At 43.9% G+C, this 19,475-nt stretch overlaps 1 protein-coding gene across 7 annotated transcripts in view; it reads left to right on the plus strand.

Moving 5' to 3' along the window:
- The window catches only part of ELAVL4 (ELAV like RNA binding protein 4), a 143,064-nt gene extending 123,799 nt beyond the window's left edge, over positions 1–19,265 (plus strand). For 5 of the 7 annotated variants that reach the window (XM_082686113.1, XM_082686111.1, XM_082686114.1 and 2 more), the window contains 4 exons: positions 9,996–10,149; positions 11,840–12,065; positions 13,629–13,667; positions 16,833–19,265. In XM_082686113.1, the coding sequence (XP_082542239.1) occupies positions 9,996–10,149; positions 11,840–12,065; positions 13,629–13,667; positions 16,833–17,202 (789 nt within the window). In that variant the 3' untranslated portion in view covers positions 17,203–19,265. The remainder of the gene's footprint in view (positions 1–9,995; positions 10,150–11,839; positions 12,066–13,628; positions 13,668–16,832) is intronic. The other 2 variants (XM_082686115.1, XM_082686116.1) reach the window with 1 other exon arrangement.
- The last annotated feature ends 210 nt before the right edge of the window (positions 19,266–19,475 follow it).

A 19,475-nucleotide genomic window follows, 5' to 3' on the forward strand; every position in this document is an offset into this window, starting at 1 on the left:
ATTCTTCTAATAAGTGCTTACGGTGCCTCCAGGGGATCTCTCCACACTGGAGTTTTGCAGGGTCCAGTCTAGACCTCCCGCCTCTTCATCTTACCAAGGGTCATCAGGGCACTGCCCCTCCCTCACCCCGCCATCCACCTGCCTTGCTAAAGGCCTTTGTTCCGCTGAAGCATCTTTTCTTTGCACTCGGCATAAGCAATTATTTCTCCTATCACTGCTCTTAATGCTTCCTGGAGAGTTAGCAGATCATTTTTTGCTGACGGGTAACACCCCACCCAGAAATGATAGACTGCCTCCCTCAGTCTTATTAATAATAAAAAGGCACTTTTCTCTCCTCCCCCATGACAACTATAGTCAGAACAGTGTGGGAGCACTGCCCTGCCAAGGTCAGCAAGGGAGACTGGATCACTGAATCCCCAAGGAGCCAAGAGAGGGCACACATCCACCGCAGTGGAAACTGGACACCCGTTTACCCCCCATTGTACCGGGCTGCTCATTCTCTCCTGTGAGAGCTTGTTTGCCTGCTCTGCTTCTCAGCGCCCTGCTAACTTCATCTGGGTGAATAATTTCAGATACCGGTGTAGGAGTTTGAAGGATTGACCTAGCGCATCCCTGTTCTCTCTGCCCAGTGAGGTTGTTATAATTCCAGTATCTTAAAGGTCATCCACTGTGTCCTGGGTCTGGATTACAAAAGCAAATCAGGTGTGGGTTGAGAGGACACGTAGGTTTTCAGAAGTGTGTGGAATGGGGCTTGGGGGCTTGAGTTGTCTACAAGTGTGAAAGAAACCATCGGGGGGTGTGAGCTGCCTTAGAAAAGCCAGCTCACCTTGGCTGTGTTAGGAGAATTGTGGATTCCAGATTCCAGGAATCCACTCTGGTCAACTGTCCTTCGTGTCTGTGCCCCATTCTCAGCTTTACGTTTTAAAGAGACACTCTAAGGGTTGTGCAGAGGCAAACGGGGAAGATGGCCAAGATGATGCTGCACTCCCAGGTTCATCCACCGTGGTTGCTTCTCTGTTCTTACGGGAAAAGAAGTCTGCAGGGACTCTGAAGTGCAATCCTGTATTTCAAGAATCCGGAAAGAGAGCCCGTGCAGCTCTCAGGATAGAACATTTGCCTTGGGTGGTAGTGAGTCTCTGACTGTCAGAGACATTCAGATGGAGTAATTGGGGATGATGTAGGAGAGATTCCTATACCACACTGGGGTCTGACCCTTGAGCTCTGAGATTCTGTATTTTTGTGTGATTTCCGGGCTTCAGACTCTTCTGTCCAGTAAAGCAGCCACCAGCTACATATGACTTTTTAAATTTGAATTTAAATTAATTAAAATTAAGTAAAATGAAAAGTTCTGTTCCTCAGTCATGCTGGGTATATTGGAAGTGTTCAGTAGCCACATGTAGCTAGTGGCCACCATCAAACACCTCAGATCTAGAACATTTTCGTGATCCCAGAAAGTTCTACTGCACAGCGCTGGCCTGAAACATCAGTGGCTGTGGGGAATAAAGAATCTCTTCTCCGTGACTATCATGAAGCCCCAGGGCAAATCAGCTGGCCTGTCAAAGATCATAGAGCCAATCCCACTTCCCTTCCCCTTTGTTGTCCATTTGAAAGAGCACTGAGTTACGATGAAGAATCAGTCAAGTCCTAGTTCTGTCAAAAACCACCAGGATGACCTTGGGTGACTTACTTTTACTTCCCTGGATGCATTTCCTCATCTGCAAAATGGTGTCTTCCAGCTCTAACAATCTAACTAATAAAATATTATAGCGTGATCTTGTCAGCTTGGTAACTTTCCAGGGAAAGTAGCCATTTGTGCCAAGCACACAGCTTTTATTTCACTGTCCACATTAGCCTGACATAGTGGAAAGATCCCAGATCTTGGAGTAATATCCAGCTTTGTCTTAGTTCGGCTGTGTGACCTTGGACAAGTACTTCATCTCACTGAGCCAGAGTATGTCATCTAGAAAATGGAACAAATAATGTCTCACTTCTGGGTCCTCATAGTTTAAAGTTTATAGTCGGTCGCCCAAGTGAATAGGGCAAAAGTGAATAGGGTTATCCCTGGGTGAAAGTTACATGAGAGGGGAAGTCTGTTTCCTATCTGCATGTTTTAGAGATGTACATGCTTCAAAGATGCTTTTTAAAAATGTAAGGAAAGAGCTTTGAGTCTTGTTAAGCCTCAGGCACCATATATAGAGGCTTGTATAGTGGGAAGTATAACGCACCTCCCAGGTGGCTTCAGTCACCTTATCAGTCTAACAGAGAGCAAGAGTCAGGAGGTGCAGTTTAGTGAGAAGACTGAGTGTCTTCATCTCTGAGACCAGCTCTTCCACCAATCAGCCCATGAAACCTTTAACACATCTCTACTTTCTGGGGGCCACTAGACAGACGGCAAGATCCTTCTACTAAGTAAGACCGCTTGGTAATTTGATGGACTTCGTTAAAGCTGTAGGCATATGAACAGATCACTACACCATTTTTTTAAAAGAAGTGTTTTTCCAGCCTACTGTATGCCAGATACCCTCCTAATACTCTTGGATACTCTTAAACTCCATGATGGAGGTATTGTGATAGCTGCGGCCATGGAAATGTATACCATCTATAGAGTTCAAGGAGACAGCAGTCCTCTTGGAGGAGGCGGTATTCAGACAGGGTCTGTATGGATGGGCAGGGGTTCACTTTGATATGATGGTGAGCAAATAGCAAAAACAAAGACAGAAGTAGAGACGTGAAGTGCATATTCAGAAGACTGACCTTTTTAATTTGAACTGTGGTGCAGAGTGCACGGAGCATTAGCAGGTGGTGAGAAGTCCAGATCTCGGAGGGCCTTGAATGCAAAAAATGAAGCATTCGATCATTATCACAAGGTGCTAGAGAACCACTGAAGGTTTTGAGCAGGAAGAAGTGGTACCATCGGGGCTCATTAGAAATATTACCGTCGGGTCTTGCCCCTGGTAAAAGAATATCGCGTATCAGGTGACAGGTGGAGGAAAGTATGAGGAATGGGGCCACATAAGCAGACACCTGTTCTGCCTGTGGGCAGGGCAGCAGCCATAGGCACAGGGGTAAGCTGATCCTCATAATCAAAGCTGTCGTTTCTAGGAAGCAGCTGGTTTCTTTCTTCTCTCCCTGCTCCTGGAGGTGGGATCAGAGGTACCTGCAAGGGTTTGCTCCTCGAAGGCCCTGGCAGCGCCAGAGTCTGTTCTCTGCTGCCATTCTTCTGGGCTCTTTGGAATGACTATCCCCTCTGGGATTCATATGCTCTGGGGAGTTTGTGCTCAGTCGGAGAGGAAGGTGTTACAACACATTGGGGAAAATCTGCAGCCTGATCTTCTGAAATGATAGGTCTCTGTGTCTGTCTCCTCTGCTAGACTCATAGTTCTACATGTCAAGGACTGTTGTATTCATCTCTATACTCCCAGAATCTCATGTAAGACCATAGCAGTTACAGCAAAGCTGCTATTTATTGAGCACTATCTGTGTGCCAGGCATAATGCCTAGAAACCGTTTTTTTTTTTTTAAGATTTGTTTATTTATTTGAGAGACAGAGACAGAGAGAGGGGGTTGAGGGGCAGAGAGAGGGGGAGAGAGAGAACCTCAAGCAGACTCCCTGCTGAGCACAGAGCCTGGACACGGGGCTTGATATCATGACCCTGAAATTAAATATCAAGTGCTTAACTGACTGAGCCACCCAGGCTCCCCATAGTGCCTAGAAATGTTATATGCTTTAGCTTGTTTATTTTGTGTTTTTATAATTTTCTTATTATGTTATGTTAGTCACCATACAATATATCATTAGTTTTGATGTAGTGGTCCATGATTCATTGCTTGTGTATAACATATTTGCATTAGCTTGTTTAATGCTCCAAGTGCTCTGTTAGAAATCTTCTAAACTATGTTACTCAGGTGATACATATCGGAAAAGTTAAGTTACTTTCCCCAAGATTACACCGCTAGTAAGCATTCAGGATTTAAATTCCTATCTTTCTAGCCCCACAGCCCTCGCTCTTGACCTTTGTCTCTTTTCAGAATTCCAGAATAGATGCTCAGTGTCAGTTAAAGTAACATAACCAAGAACTTTCTTGGAGTGGCCTGTCTCAAAATACAGTTGCCTGATGCTCTAACTAGCACCTATCAGTGAGAGAAACCCACGGGATAAAGGGTGATTCAGACAGAAGGGTGCCCCTAGTGTGTGCAGCTAAAATAGAAATTGGAGAAGGATGGAAGCTGTAGAAGAGACACATTTGAATTCAGTAGACGGATGAGCTTACCCATAATCAGGGATGGCCAGTGATGGGGCAAGACACCTCATGAAGCAGTAAGCTTCCTGTGTAACATAGAAGGCAGGTGGCTAGCTGCCTAGGATCTCACCTAGAAATTTTGAGGCCACTTTTGGCACCGAGTTTCTGTAAAGTGGATTTCAAGGAGAGTGCTTTCTGCTGGGATCACCAATGACACCTGTCACCTATATTTCTGCTTACCATGAGCCACGGTTGTAGAGATTAGCAGTTTTGTGAATAGAATGCCTAGCCCATGAAAACATCCAGTCAATGAGATCCTTCTTATAATTCGAAGGGGTCTAACAAGTGATGGCCTTGTCTTCTACATCCTAGCTATAAACCAGTTGAGAGGTAAGACAAAAGAGAAGAGCGTATTAAATCCTAAGGTCACCTTTATTACGGATTACACCCAAGATGGATTTCCTGAACACAATGGGCTTCCTGACACAGAATCCCACACTTTGACAGATTGACAGCCCCTGTCACAGGTGCTATGGACACCACAGTCCTCCCCATATGGGAGCAGAACCTACTCACATAGTACAGAGCTTGAAACAGAAAGTGGCTGCCAGAAGGGAGGAGGCAGGCAGCAGCTGAGGCTCCTGTGCCCATCGCCCTTACCAAAGCCTGGCCAAATGTCTTCCCCTAGAGAGGAGGTGGTCACGGGGCACAGAGAGGCCTAGAGTACTACTCCAAGGGCTCCCTGCACGTGGAAGCTAACACTGGGAGTTAGCTTGGAACACTGGAGTGTTCCTTGCCAGGAACAGCCCTCTGTACTGTACTCATTTAATTGCTCCCTTCCTCACTGGACCATGGTTGAAGCAGAGGTACCCAGCAGGGGACCTGCCCCCAGGAAGTGTCCTGGAAGGGGAGGAATGAATGAACTCTTGTCTTCTAGTGCCAGTATTTGACTAATGAAACACCTTCCCAAGGCAAAGAAGGATGCCTTTTCTTATCTTACCAGCCTCCCAGCACCCCAAACCAAGCCTTTACCGTGCTTTCCAAGCCCTCTCCCTTTTCTGTACTGTGGCAGGTAAGACAGGAGGTGAAGGGTTGCCAGAGGACTTGGGAAACGCTTTTCCCTAGGCTGTGCTGTTCCTCCCACCCTGCCCAGGCCGATCCCTGGCTGTGAGCTGGGGTGTGGGGGAGGAGCATCCCCAGCCCTGTTTCTGCTGCCCCGTTAGTGACGAATGCCAGTGCCACCTTGGTGAGAATCACCGACAGCAGCCTTATGAAGTCACTTTGGAAAATGGAAAGTACTTCGTGGAAACTGGGAAGTACAGTGGAATCTGTAGGAATGTGCTCGAAGAAATTCATGGCAGTGAAGTAGTAAAGGATGACCCAAACTCCACCAGGCTGATGGAAGAGGACTGTGGTGCCTCTATAGCTGCTCACTGGTGGTATCCCAGATGTTTGCTTGTGTGGTAAAATTGTAAGGTGTGTCCCAATGGGGGCTAGAGTCCCACACTGCCCCATGAAAGCCCATAGTACATACCACATAATAATATGTACTAAATAGCTGCTAAATTCTATACACATTAAATCTATTATCTCAATTCTTTACAATAACTTACCGAAAGAAAATCATCCCCCTTTATACGAGTAAAGAAACTGAGATTTATTAAGATCAAATTACTTGCCCAAGGTCACAGCTAATGAGTGCCAGAGCCAGCCCACAGTCAGGGCTCATAAACTCCACACTGTACTGTCACTCTTGCAGAGGGTCGAGGTTAGGGTAAGCCTGCGGATATGGAGAGTTTGGAGAGACTACATATCTTTTTTTATATATATAATATATATTTTTTAAGATTTATTTATTGGATAGAGATCACAAGTAGGCAGAGAGGCAGGCAGAGGGCGGGGGTTGGGGGGGAGCAGGCTCCCTGCTGAGCAGAGAGCCCAATGCGGTGCTATATCCCAGGACCCTGAGATCATGACGAGCTGAAGGCAGAGGCTTAACCCACTGAGCCACCCAGGCATCCTGAGACTACCTATCTTTTACCAAGATCATTTGTAAAGTCACCTGCCTCTGGACCATACTTACCTAGAGAGAGAGGAGTAGCTTCCCCACTCCCAGCTCTTTCTGAGCTCCAGAGCAAGATCAGTGCCGGCCTGGAAATGCCAGTCTTGTCTTCAGAAATACGGGATGAATGAATTGAACAGGATCCTGATGGTCTGAGGCCTGGGATTCTCTAGGGCTCTGCCTTCAGCATTGGAAGCCCTGGGCTCCAGGCCACTAGTTTAGTGGAGTGAACAAACCAGCAAAGACTGGCTGGCTGTCTGCCGGTGCTAGCAGTGCACCATTTTTGAGAAATGTTTCAGCACAATGACGTGCGTGACACCTGTAGTCACTTGGAATTTCATAAATGAATGAGGACACTTGAGGTGTGCAAATACCAGGATGAGCATTTGGATAATAAATTTAGAAAGATCCCTTTTCTGTCATTTTTGCCCACACCCACTTCTACAGATTTCCTGGACAGGGCAGGGGACTAAGTGACTTAAGACTCCAAGTCAAGGAGAAAAAGTAAGCGGGAGTTAGGTTTGGTGAATGTTCAAAGTGCTGCTGTTCACCTTTGGGACTTGTTATTGCTCTGTGACTGTGATCTGTGGCAGTAATTCTCCCTGGATGAGGTTTGGGGAAATGGTTTTGTTCTGTCATTGACTCTCCAGTGCCAGCTCCTTTTCCTAGCAGGTCTGTCTCCAGCCCACCCCCTCCCCCAGCTCTGGCTGCCAGACCATTGGCTGTCAAGGTCATTACTCTCCATTGCGCATTTATTGGGTATCAAAGAGGCATCGCACTAAGCTCTTGACCTTCATCATCTTATTTGTCCTTGGAGAGCTATCACTAGGCCACCATTACCTGACCCCAACCTACACCTGTCTCACCACCAATCTCATCTCAGCTCTGTCTTCTTCCTGGCCCTTTTAACCCTTAATTAAAAGGAATATTAGTCTCCCCTTCTCAGTGTTCCAGTCCCAGTGATATAGCCCTAAAAGAGAACACATCTTGGGGCATTGTGATAATTGGCCAATAAGAGTATTTCTTGTATTTGACTCATGTTTATTTGGTGCCTCCTGTGTGTTGTCTCTTGTCCCCATTGGACTTGGAAATCCTTTAGGGCAAGAGACCACTCTTTTTTCTTGCTTATTATGCATCCCCAGCACACAGCACTGCGCCTGGTTGATAGTAGATCCTCGGGAAATGTTTGCTTAGAGAAGGCCTCTGGGTGATGTCTAGTCATAGAACAGTCTTCTCTCAGTCCTTCCAATCTCAGATACTGGGGAATAGGAAAACTGTCCCTTAGCTCTTAGCTTAATAGGGAAACCCAGCTATGATTCTGAATGCATGAGTCTATGATTCTATGATTAACTCTTGTTGATCCCCCTAAGTGGAGGAATCCAAGTTGCAGTTAGCCCCAAAGAGTCATTAAGGCCCACATCATTCATTATATTCTGTGGGTGTGTTCATTTATTCTTTCCGTAGGTGTTGAACATCCTGCAGGTATCAGGCTCTGTGCTCGGAGCTAGAGCCACAAAAATGAACAAGACACACACATACACACACACACACACACCATGACCACAAGGAGATCAGCAAATTAGATGATCAGGAGACTAGATAGAAAGATGGTGACTCAAGGTCCGAACAGGTTAAGCAAGTACCATGGGTGCAGTTCACTGAGAGCCCTACTAGGAGGAGGTAGGATCAGGGAAAGCTGCCTAGAGAAGATGGCATTGGAGCTGGGCCTTAAAAAAGAATAGGATCAGGGCCTGAGAAAGTAAGTGGAAAAATTTTCCCCACAAGCAAGGACATAGAAGTAGGAGGGTATGTATTAGGGCAGCGCAAATGTCATTCAGATAATTAATTTGTCTAATAATTGGCACTGGTGAGATAGGGGTAACTCTCATTACCATGAACATATCACTACAACGTTCTTATTTCCTTCCCCCTACTGCTCCCTTCTCATGCCTGAAAAACAGTTCTGCTGGGTTATAACCTGAAAGACTTTGTTCCTGAAAGGATGGGGTAGGAGAGCCTTGTGTGGAGTGATGCTCTGTGCACGCAGTCACATGAAACTCAGCCCCCACTCCCCAGCTACCAGCCACGTAAAAGTCCCTTTGCATGTCAGCCCTGTGCTGGGAAGGAGCTTACAGAGGCCACCCCTGAGCTCCTGGAAGAGGTAGATACTGCAGATAGGCCGACTCACTCCATCTGCAGGAGGAGACCAGTGAGCCAGATATGTCATTCACATCATTTTATCTGTTGAGTCCACATTTTTCAGTGTGGAATCCATAAAGGGACTCGGCATCTCAGTCCTTGAGACGGAAAGAGTGCCAAGGGTGAGGTGTCTGCTCAGCATTCACTCCCCTTTGCTAGATCCACCACCAGACCCATTCTCAAGGTCAGCTTCACTGCTCAAGGTTTAGTTCTTAATGCCAAGGGTCTAGTTTAACACGTACGCTTTCATATGTACACACGTTTGTGTGTGTGTGTGTGTGCAGAACACATGCACACACCCCTGTAGTCTTAGCAGGACTTGTAAATTGGTTATATGGATTAAATAAAACTCCCAACTGAAAAATGCTAAGCCATATAGGTCCCTTCCTGTCCAACATTGTCAGATGTGCTCTGAAATGACTGTTTTCATCATCTATTCTGAGCCATAACTGCCCAGAAATAGCTTTAGCAGGAAAGTGCTTTTGTTAGACTAGCTGTAAATTATATTTCAAATGTCTGATGTTGTTTTCTTAAAAAATAAATAAATAAGTAAATGAAAGTCTAAAATTAATGACTGCTGGGGTTTGCTTTGCTTATGTGTACTGCTACAGATTTGGCTTCTTGCAGATGGAATTTCAGATCTGTTTACACTTCTGTGTTAGCTTTTTGGGGGAAAAAAAGCAGTTGAGAGATCTGGGAGGACAAATTTACAAAGTCGAACTTATTATAACCATTCGTGAGGCTCGCTTCTTTCTCCCCCTGCCCTCTCCTGCTCTCCTTTCCACCCCCTGCCCTCATTTTGTTGATTGTGGTTTTATCTGCTCCTGCTCCAAGTTAGACGGCAACTGGTTCTTGCAGATGTTATGACAAGGTCACAGATCTGGTTTCACAAGCAGATGTTCACAAAGCCCCGTTTCACCAGCACTTTGTCATTCAGCGAGAGCAGACCTTGTGGGAGCAGATTGGAACAACACAAAGGAGGGGACATAAAAAATCTTGCAGAGAACCTGATCACTTTAATGTGTTGAAAACGAAGGGCTGGGGGGGTGGGGGGGGCGGTGGCAAGGAGAGAAATCTGCAGAGCAGAATTTCTTGAAGGTTTTTTTTTTTTTTGGTTTATTCAAAGATTATTATGTGTTGGATACAGTAAATCATCTATACACCCACATCCAGGAGGTAAATCTTCAGAACTCCATGCGTGGGTAGTTCTGCATTTAACAGCTGCCATACAGTAGCTATTTTGTTCTGCACTTAGAGACCCTTATCTGTGCATTTGTTTTAAGTTATAGTCAACTCTCCTTTTGTTCCTCTATTGCTGTTCTCCTGATTCTCACTACTAGTACAAGAGGAGCTAAGACTCTGAACTACTGAGTTATTTAAACTGACACCATGAGTTAGAATGATAGACGAGGGACTGCCATCTCAGTTGTTGACTCAGCCTCTACTTGGAGGGTGTTGCTATAATGGATTTAGCTCCTCTTGCCTTTTCCTAGGTCTCATATGCCCGTCCAAGCTCTGCCTCAATCAGGGATGCTAACCTCTACGTTAGCGGCCTTCCCAAAACCATGACCCAGAAGGAACTGGAGCAGCTTTTCTCGCAGTATGGCCGTATCATCACCTCTCGAATCCTGGTTGATCAAGTCACAGGTTAAGTGTTTCTTTGTCATTTCTTTCCTTGTGTCTCAATGCCACAGCCAGTGCCCTGTGACCCAAAGGAGCAGAGAGATAATGGTTGCTTAGGGTAAAAGATATGGGTCATGCGTAGACAGGGTTTTGACTTAGGAGAAAGACTCTGATCAATCAAATGCCCACATTTAAAATGGGCCGCCTTAGGAGGTAGATCTCCATCATGGGAACAGTTCCAGCAGCAGCTAACCTGCTTGGCAGGGCTGCAGAGAGGATTTGGGCATCAGGTTGTGAGTGGGACTGAATGACCTTCAAAGTCTCTTTCAACCCTCAACCAAGTAACATTACTTTTGTATGTGGAAAGAACCCATCTTAGAGCTCCGGTTCCAATGATAGCGTTAGAGAGCTAGAGGGAATCTCACGCTGCCTCATTCCCCACATGAGAAAAGAGTGGTCCAAAGTGAGGGATCTGACTTCTGCCCAGGTAGTTAGTTAGTAGCAGTGCAGGGACATGAAGCCAGGGCCCGGGACTGTGGTACTTTGTCCATCATAAAGAAAGGCAACCACCACCTCTCAGTAAGAAATGTAAGCTACCCTGGGTTGCGTTTTTAATGATAACATGTTTTCACCTATTCCACATTAGATCCAATTTAAAACACCACCCCACCCCCCAGAGAGTTTAGTGTCTGTTTATCATCCAGCTCGTGTGACAAACCCTTGCTGAAGCCAGCTCTGCCCCCAGACACTGTTCAGAGGGACACTGGGGCCCAGGGATGAAGGAGACATAGTCCTGCCCTTGCAGGACTCCAGTGTGTTGCGTGCCTGCAAGAGGCTCTCCTGTGTCCCCCGGGAGCTCAGGAGGAGGTGTACTGTGCCTGGCAGGGGATTGGTGTGAGGGCTGCATCAAGGAGGTGACGTTTGAGCAGGGTTTGGGAGGATGACTTGCAGTTATCTGGCACAAAGGAGGGATTAGAGAATTCTAGATGGGTAGGATGTATCCTATAGAATAGGTGGAGAGGATATATCGTAAGGCATGGAGCTGAGGAAGAACACAGCCTGTTCAAGGAATATGTGGCAGTTCAAGTATGGCTGGCCTGAGGCTCAACAGGGAACTTGGAGCCACCTCATCAGGGGCACTGAAAGCCAGGCTAAGAAGTCTGACTTCATCTGTGTGCAACATGGAGCCACGGAAGGGGTGTTTGGTGTTTGGGCTTTGTTACTCTGTGTGTGGAATGTGGGACCATGAGGAACAGGAACCATACACAAGGTAAAAAATTGAAAAGTTATGAAAAATGGATAAAGAGTATTTCTAAAAGGTGCCCTTTTAGTAGTCAGAGTCTGCTTGGCAAACAAATTATGTAGTCGCTAGGTGTGGGGGGCACATTATAGGACTAGAAACTGGACAGTGGGTGATGGGCTACAGCAACTAGAGGGAGACAGGGACTGAGCAGGCCGGTGGTAGAGGCTGGAATGAATGTGAGAGGTGCCTGTGTTCTGTGGGTGGGAGTCACCTGTCCAGAGCCATGATGGCAGAAACACAGGCAGATGGGTTTTGATGGATGAGAGAGATACAGGGAGCCAGGCTCAGCCCTGGCCCCCTCAGTGGGCTGACTCCCCACAGAATCTCTCTGGGGCCCAGCCCATCTCTTCCCAGGGGTGTTTACCAGTTTGGTTTGTTCACTCTTTACGAAGGCCCTTTCTCTTTCCTCAGGAGTGTCCAGAGGGGTGGGATTCATCCGATTTGATAAGAGAATCGAGGCAGAAGAAGCCATCAAAGGGCTGAATGGCCAGAAGCCCAGCGGTGCTACGGAACCGATTACTGTGAAGTTTGCCAACAACCCCAGCCAGAAGTCCAGCCAGGCCCTGCTGTCCCAGCTCTACCAGTCCCCCAACCGGCGCTACCCTGGCCCGCTTCACCACCAAGCCCAGAGGTTCAGGTAGGCACACCCACGGGGAAAGGACCCTGCTACAGGAGTACAGAGCTGGGCGAGGGCCAGGAAAACCCATAACCCTGAAAGATGGGGCAAGAGTAAGAACCTCGGCCCGCAGATTCACACACGCCACTGGGCCTCAGTTTCCACTGCTGTAACATGAAATGGTTGGACCAGATGCTCTTCCAAACCCCCTTTCAACTTACCAATGTGAGTGTGGTTAACCTCAATCAATCCAGATAAAAGAAAATTCCTATATTTAACCAAACCAGAAGGTTCTGTTCATCCCCAATAGTAGGCACATTCAACAGCTTAGACTTAAGGCTGAGGGAGTGGCTTTTACTAAAGTCAAAGGCATGTGTAGCCCAGGAGGCAGATCCTTGCCAGGGAGAGTAGTCTGGCCTGTCCTCCTTTCTTCTGCATAGGTACTCTCTTTTGTGTTAACTTCACTTTGACCAGATTCTGGGAAATAAGAAGGAAGATTTTCCTAAGCCTTATTAGTGTTTCCTTCAGGCACCCAACCCTCTCAGTACAATGGGCACTTCCCTTCTCCTGGGACATTTCTGAAAGGCAGGTTTCACTCTGTGAGGGCAGTCCAAAGCTGATTGCCTTTATTGTAGGAGAGATAAGAACATTCTTGACCTACCCATAAGAATTCTAAATAATTCTTTTTTTCCATCCATGTGCCCTTTAATGAGAGGGTTTTTTTTTTCTTCTTTTCAAACATCACATGGAAAGATAGTAGGCTCTCCATCTGGCCATGAAGAGGAGGAAAATCAGCCTCAGTAGTGTCCTCCCAATATCCTGGGAATTTGAACGGGTTAATGATTTCATGAAGAGTCCAAGTCATCTAATTTTTATTTTGTGTGAGCGCACATGCAGTATTTATGTAAAAAGCCTTTCCAGCAGGCTTCTAATGGTGGAAACTATGGTTACTACTGCCCCATGGTGTGAATAGCTTGTCCCCAAGTAAAATACTGAACATGAGGGAGATTATAACATAATGGCAGTTTACGAGGCAGAGCTTTCAGGTTGTAAATAATAAGCTAATTGTAAAAAAAAAATCTTAACCCCCAAACTCCTCCTTCCCCAAAAAATGTGTGTGGTAAGATTTAGTTAATGTAGCTAGACTAAGAGAAAAGATCCATTCTGATATGCATTGTACATGCACGTGTGTTCCTTTCATTCTCAAGTTTAATTGCACTAAAAGGTGAATTGTAATAAAAGGTGAACAACTTAAGAAGCTGCCCCCTTTTAACAACTTCACACACAATATAAAATGAAATCCACACACATGTTCTCAGAGGAGGGGGGAGTGGGATTAATTCAGGCCTTGAAAGAAAGGGAGATTCATTAGACACTTGCTTTAAACTCTAGCATTGACCTGAACATGAATTACTCATGGTTGGAGGCAGAAAAGGGGGAAACTACCAGTGGATAGACTCCTAAGCATTGGGGAAAGTTGTTGAGCTTTTCTTCTTTGAAAATGGAGCATTCTTATTAATAGTTCCATTGAGCAATCTTGCCATCTGTGAGGCATTAACCCAGAGACCCTCCTTCTCTTTGCAGGCTGGACAATTTGCTTAATATGGCCTATGGCGTAAAGAGGTAATTAAAACTCCACAGATTGCCAGATGTCCGTGTTGGCACAGACTGGGGCTAGAAATTTTTTTTTTTAATTCACTAACTTTACTTTTTTTTTTTTTAATTCTTCCTTTTTCCTCCACCAGCATGTCAAATTCTTAATTTTAATTTCAGACCTCAGTTGGTTTTGTTTCTTTTAGGGCACACAAAGTGTGTTTGTGTGTTTCACTTTTTCTTTTATTTACAGGTGGGCTTCTCCTATGGTTCAGGTGCCACAGCTACCAAGCCCTTGATAATCTGGTTCCCTGGACAGCTCCCCTTAAGGGAGAAGGCTCCTACTCTGCCAGCTGATTTTGCAAACTTGCAGAGCAACTGTTTTGCATTAGCAATGCCAAGATTCAGTTAAGAGGGCAGATTCCAGCAAATCAAAATTAGAACATTTTGCTAATCGTGGTTAACAATCTTATGATTGTCAGTGGATAAATTAGATTTTGGACTGGCCACAGCATGAGTAAACGTGTGGATGACCTGCTGACCCCACCCCCACCTCCGTGTGCATTTCAGGGCACAGCCTGAGAACGAAGTGTATCTGTGTGCACCTCAACCAGGGGTTTCTTTTGTTACAGGTTTTAGCAGTTATTATAAATCCTCCCTTGGTTATACACATATTGTGTTTTAAACTTGTGGTTTCTTTCATGGAAAGCCTTTCTGGGGGATTGGGGGCTCAGAGAATCAAGGTTTGTGGGGCTCTCTGAATGCAGTCACAAGAGTGATCCAGACCTAGTGTGAAAGCTGAATCTTGGGAAGTTGAGTGTGTTCTGTCACTGTGTCCATGAGATTCCCATATGTGCTTTTGATAAGCTCCACTGAGCTACTAGGGACATAGCATCTTCATCATCCTGCTCAGTAGAGCTGCACGCTTTAATTCCCCTTCCCACAGTCAGGCAAAGAGATGTGGTTTTTAATAGTCCCAGTCACACTCCCCGTACGAGGCAGTGCTCTCAGCACTTGCCACGCATGGTAAGTACCCCAAGTCTGGAAACCCACACACAGTGGCAGAAGTTGCTGGCCTGCTGGCTTTGCTAGCCGAGTGCCAGCCTCCCCAGTCTCCAGCCTGGCACCAGTGAGGATAATTGGGAATTACTTCCATGTGTTGGGCATACTGCTTGCCTCTTCCCACTCCCGCTCTTCCATTTTTTCCACCTCTGGCCTCTGGTCCCGTCTAACTTCAGGGAGGCAGCTCCACGTGTGGAGTGATGCTTACATGCGCTGAGGCCACGGAAGGCACAGGTGCAGCCTCAGAGCAAACATCACTAGTTGATAAGAGCATTTTCTTTTCCTATTAGACCCAGATTTGGGTCCAGACTCCTTCCTACCAAAGCCCTCCAGTCTCAACTAGAGTTGAGACTCTGTTTGAAACCTCTTTGCTGGCTCCTGACTTTGGCCTTCAGATAAATACCTCGCTGTTCTCTACCTTTAAATGAAAGGAGTGAGTTCACTCAGTTGGAGGAGAGAAGGTTGAGAAGACAGTCTTGAGAAATAATGCAAATCATAGACATGGATTTGCCCTCCTAAGAATCCTTACCACCATGTGTTTTGGTTCTATTATTTGTTTTTAAGCAAGAGAGAAATTTGACTTAGTGAATAATGCCAAAATTAGTACCTATTGAGTTGTTATGGTTAGCATATCTTTACCCGCCCTTTGATTATCTAAATTCTCGTTAGATGCAGAACTGCTCTTTCCTAGGGCTTTCAAATCTCCAAGAATAGTTGCTGATTTTTAAAATGTCCTAAGGACTCCTGGTCGTCTGACTCTTGATTTTGGCCCAGGTCATAACCTCAGGGTTGTGAAATTGAGCCCTGCATTGGGCTACACTCTGGGCGTGGAGCCTGCTTGGGATTCTCTGTCTCCCTCCCCACCTCTGAAACCAAAAACCAAACCAAAATGACAACCAAAAGTCCTAGGTAACACTTTATCCCATCCTCTCTCCAGTTTTTGCTTCCTCTCCTCCTCCCTTTTTTGAGAAATAAAAACCGAAGCCCAACCACGTGAAAACCAAGACAGTAGTCAATGGATAGGGCCCAAATGCCTGTATATATTTGGTATAAAACAAAATGCTAACAAATATTTTTCTGCTATCGGCACTGGTAACCTAACCCAATGCATCCATTATGAATCACACGTAGATATATTTTATCAGACCGTGAATAGACTCTGAAGAGTTGTTTTTTTTTTTTTTTCAAGATAACAGGAAAACTGAGATTTCAAAGCCAAATACAAAAGTAGTTGTAATAGGGTAAATAACAGTTTTCAGCTTTTCTAATTTAAGACAAATAAATGCACAAATGACTTGAAATCTCACTCCTGTGATGCTTAGAAATAAAGATAGTATATTTTATATATCACATTATATAATTATATATTATTATAAGCTTTATAATGATGCTTAGAAATTCCAGATAATATAGCATCAAGGAGTGATATGTCTTTAGTATTCTTGCTTGGGGATTTTGGGGGGGAACTCCTTTGAATAGATGCTAAATGAAACATGAGGCATCCATCTGATTAATAACAAGGTATGTCTGTTCATTCTCATGTATTTCTCTCCTCAAAATATCAAGAGATTTTGGCAACAATAAGTCAGGGGACTGCAAAGATGGTAGACTTGAGCACTCCTAGGGCCATCCCCTAATCTGCCTTCAAGAATAAATAAAATCTCCCAAGCATTGATACCCACCAATGTTATTCACTTATACAGTCAATGAGTATTTATTGAGTATTTTCTATGTGTCACTGCCTGTGATAGTCCCATACGTGCCTCACTGAATAAATAAGTAGAGCAACAGGATGAATAATATAGAGCCACTCCTCCCAAGAGGTTACTGTCTGCTATGGTGGGGTGGGAGGTTAAGGGTCAGGGTGGGATATCCTATGGTAGAAGTATCCTGTGGTAGAAGTGGGATAGAGCCTTGCTCTGGGATTTCCTTACAGTTATTAGGAATTGATCTAGCCTTTTTCTTGGCATATATGGGCCTTAGTCAGTTTAGCCATTCCATTCAGAAAAAATACCAGAGACATTAGTTTTTGCATTTTGGTTTTTAAACCCTGAAGACTCTCCTGCAAACACACTCACTCAGCCCTCTGCCCCCATGTCTGTGTCTGTGCATCTGTGTGTTATCCGTGGTCAGACTGATGTCTGGACCAGTCCCCCCTTCTGCCTGTCCCCCCAGGTTCTCCCCAATCACCATTGACGGGATGACAAGCCTTGTGGGAATGAACATCCCTGGTCACACAGGAACAGGCTGGTGCATCTTTGTCTACAACCTGTCCCCTGATTCCGACGAGAGTGTCCTCTGGCAGCTCTTTGGTCCCTTCGGCGCAGTGAACAACGTCAAGGTCATCCGCGACTTCAACACCAACAAGTGCAAGGGATTCGGCTTTGTCACCATGACCAACTATGATGAGGCAGCCATGGCCATTGCCAGCCTCAACGGGTACCGCCTAGGAGACCGAGTGTTGCAAGTTTCCTTTAAAACCAACAAAGCCCACAAGTCCTGAATTTCCCATCCTTACTTATTAAAATATATATATAAATATATACGAACAAAACACACGCGCGCACACACACACATACACACGCACACACACACACAAAAGAGAGAGAAACAAACTTTTTGAGGCTTATATTCAACCATGGACTTTATAAGCCAGTGTTGCCTAAGTATTAAAACATTGGATTATCCTGAGGTGTACCAGGAAAGGATTTTATAATGCTTAGAAAAAAAGAAAAAAAATACAAAAAAAAATACCTTTGATGCATTGAATGTTCTTTCATAGCTGTCGTTGTTGAATATAATATACATAGATAGCGATGTGCAGGGATTTTAACCCAGCCAGCTAACTTTACTACCTTCCTTGAAGGTGGGTCTTTTTAAGATGACCATTCGCTCATTTGAAGAAGAAAAACAAAAAACAAAAAAAAAATAATAATAATAATAAAAATAAAACAATTTTTACAAAGTAATGGGATTCAAAGAAAGAAAAAAAAGATTTTTCTTTTTTGTCAAAAAAGTTGATCCAATCCGATTGGTAAAAACCCCCCACACAAATTAAAGAGGAATAATAAAAATTGCAAAAATGAAAAAAAAAACTTTTGCAAATTTTTTTATTTTTCCTTTTTTCTTTTATATCATGTGAACTAAAAACAGTCTTCTGTTAGGGGATGGGGGTAAAGGGGGATACCTGATGACATTAACAATTTAATAACATTAACATTGTTGCCAAAGAGGTGGTCTCTTTGCTGAAAATGGGTTTCAAGAAAAATCTATTTTTATAAAATATAAAGAATTTTTACAAGAGAATCTGGATTTGAGAAAAAAATATTTTGACTGGCTAATTTAGGGGAAATTGACAACTTTGTCGCGTTCATACTGCACTGGTAACTTTTTAGAGATCAAGATGTGTGTTTTAAACTGGATTCGTAGACTGTTTTTTGAAGGATGGGCTATAAACAGATGATCTTCATATCTTTTCATAGCATGTAATAATAATAAAAAAATTATTAATTACTAGGGGAAAGGAGTGTTCGTTCTACCCAGGGTACCACAGTTCCCCACAGTCAAAACCCAAAAGCAAGGAGATGAGTTGAAAGACAGTTTTTCTTTAAGTCATCAGTATGGGATGTCAGCAGAACAAAAATTAAAAAGATTAATTTTCCTTTTGATCTAAAACTTCCTTAGTTTGAGCAGTAGGTGCTACGAAATTATTTACATATCTTAGTATCATAGTTAAATGTAATGTGTTTAGGAGAGGAAAACAAAAGATACGTTTGCTTTAAATTCATTAAGGAATTTTCAAATTCACTTTGTAGCCCATGCTGATAGAACTGGGCTGTGTTGGTACATTTGAAACACTGTTTATGTTGCTTGAAACACTTATTTATTTAATCGCCGATGTGATGATGCCTATGGCCGAGATCAAATATAGCTAGATTGGCTAGACTACTTATTTGTTTACTTAAACTATGGGAAGAAGCATATTATTGTGTCATTCTGTTGTGTGTGTATGTGTATATACAATATAAATATATATATATAAAGTTATTTTTTCTTTGGGTTAATTTATTATAAGTTGTAACACTTGGCTAGTTTTGTTTGTATATGTCTTAAAATGTTTTCTTATGATATTTAAGTGACAGTTAAAGAGGTATCAAGGTAACTTGTGTAGAACTATTGTTTGATATATTGTCATGTTTGTTGTGAATATTTTTTCTTACTGCACAGTAGAAAAATAAAAACAACTGGGTCTTTATTTTAATGTAATTCAGATTGGGGAAAACAAAACAGAGCTAAGGGAACAAAATGACTGAGGGAGCATTCTCCCGCGTCCAGTGCACTGATCATTTTAGTATGTTTGTGCTTTGTACGGTTATATATTTAAAACAAAAACAAAACAAAAAAATACAAGGGTTCATGCTCTTCCCTGGGTAATAGAAACAGTTACTCGCTATGCATAATCTAGTTGATAGTTAAATTTGCTATTGCTTTTCTTGTCTTGTTATATAAAATCTTTTCAATACAAGTTTAGTCTTAATGGTAATAAAACGTTATGGTTATTTATAACTTGTGCTTATTTTGTGCGTTTTTTCCCATGCTGAACCCACTAAGTGCATGTAGACAGAACTGTTGTTTTCACACTGAAGAGGCAAACTTTGTAGTAGTAGTCGTAGTGGTAGACAGGTAACGAAAACCAAGGCTGCATCATAGACTCCTCCTTTAAATTTTTTTTCTGTTTTTTTTTCCTCTTTTCGGTTTTGAAAAAATAAAAATAAA

The sequence above is a fragment of the Mustela nivalis genome, assembly GCF_964662115.1.
Source record: "Mustela nivalis genome assembly, chromosome: 10".
Lineage (NCBI taxonomy): Eukaryota > Metazoa > Chordata > Mammalia > Carnivora > Mustelidae > Mustela > Mustela nivalis.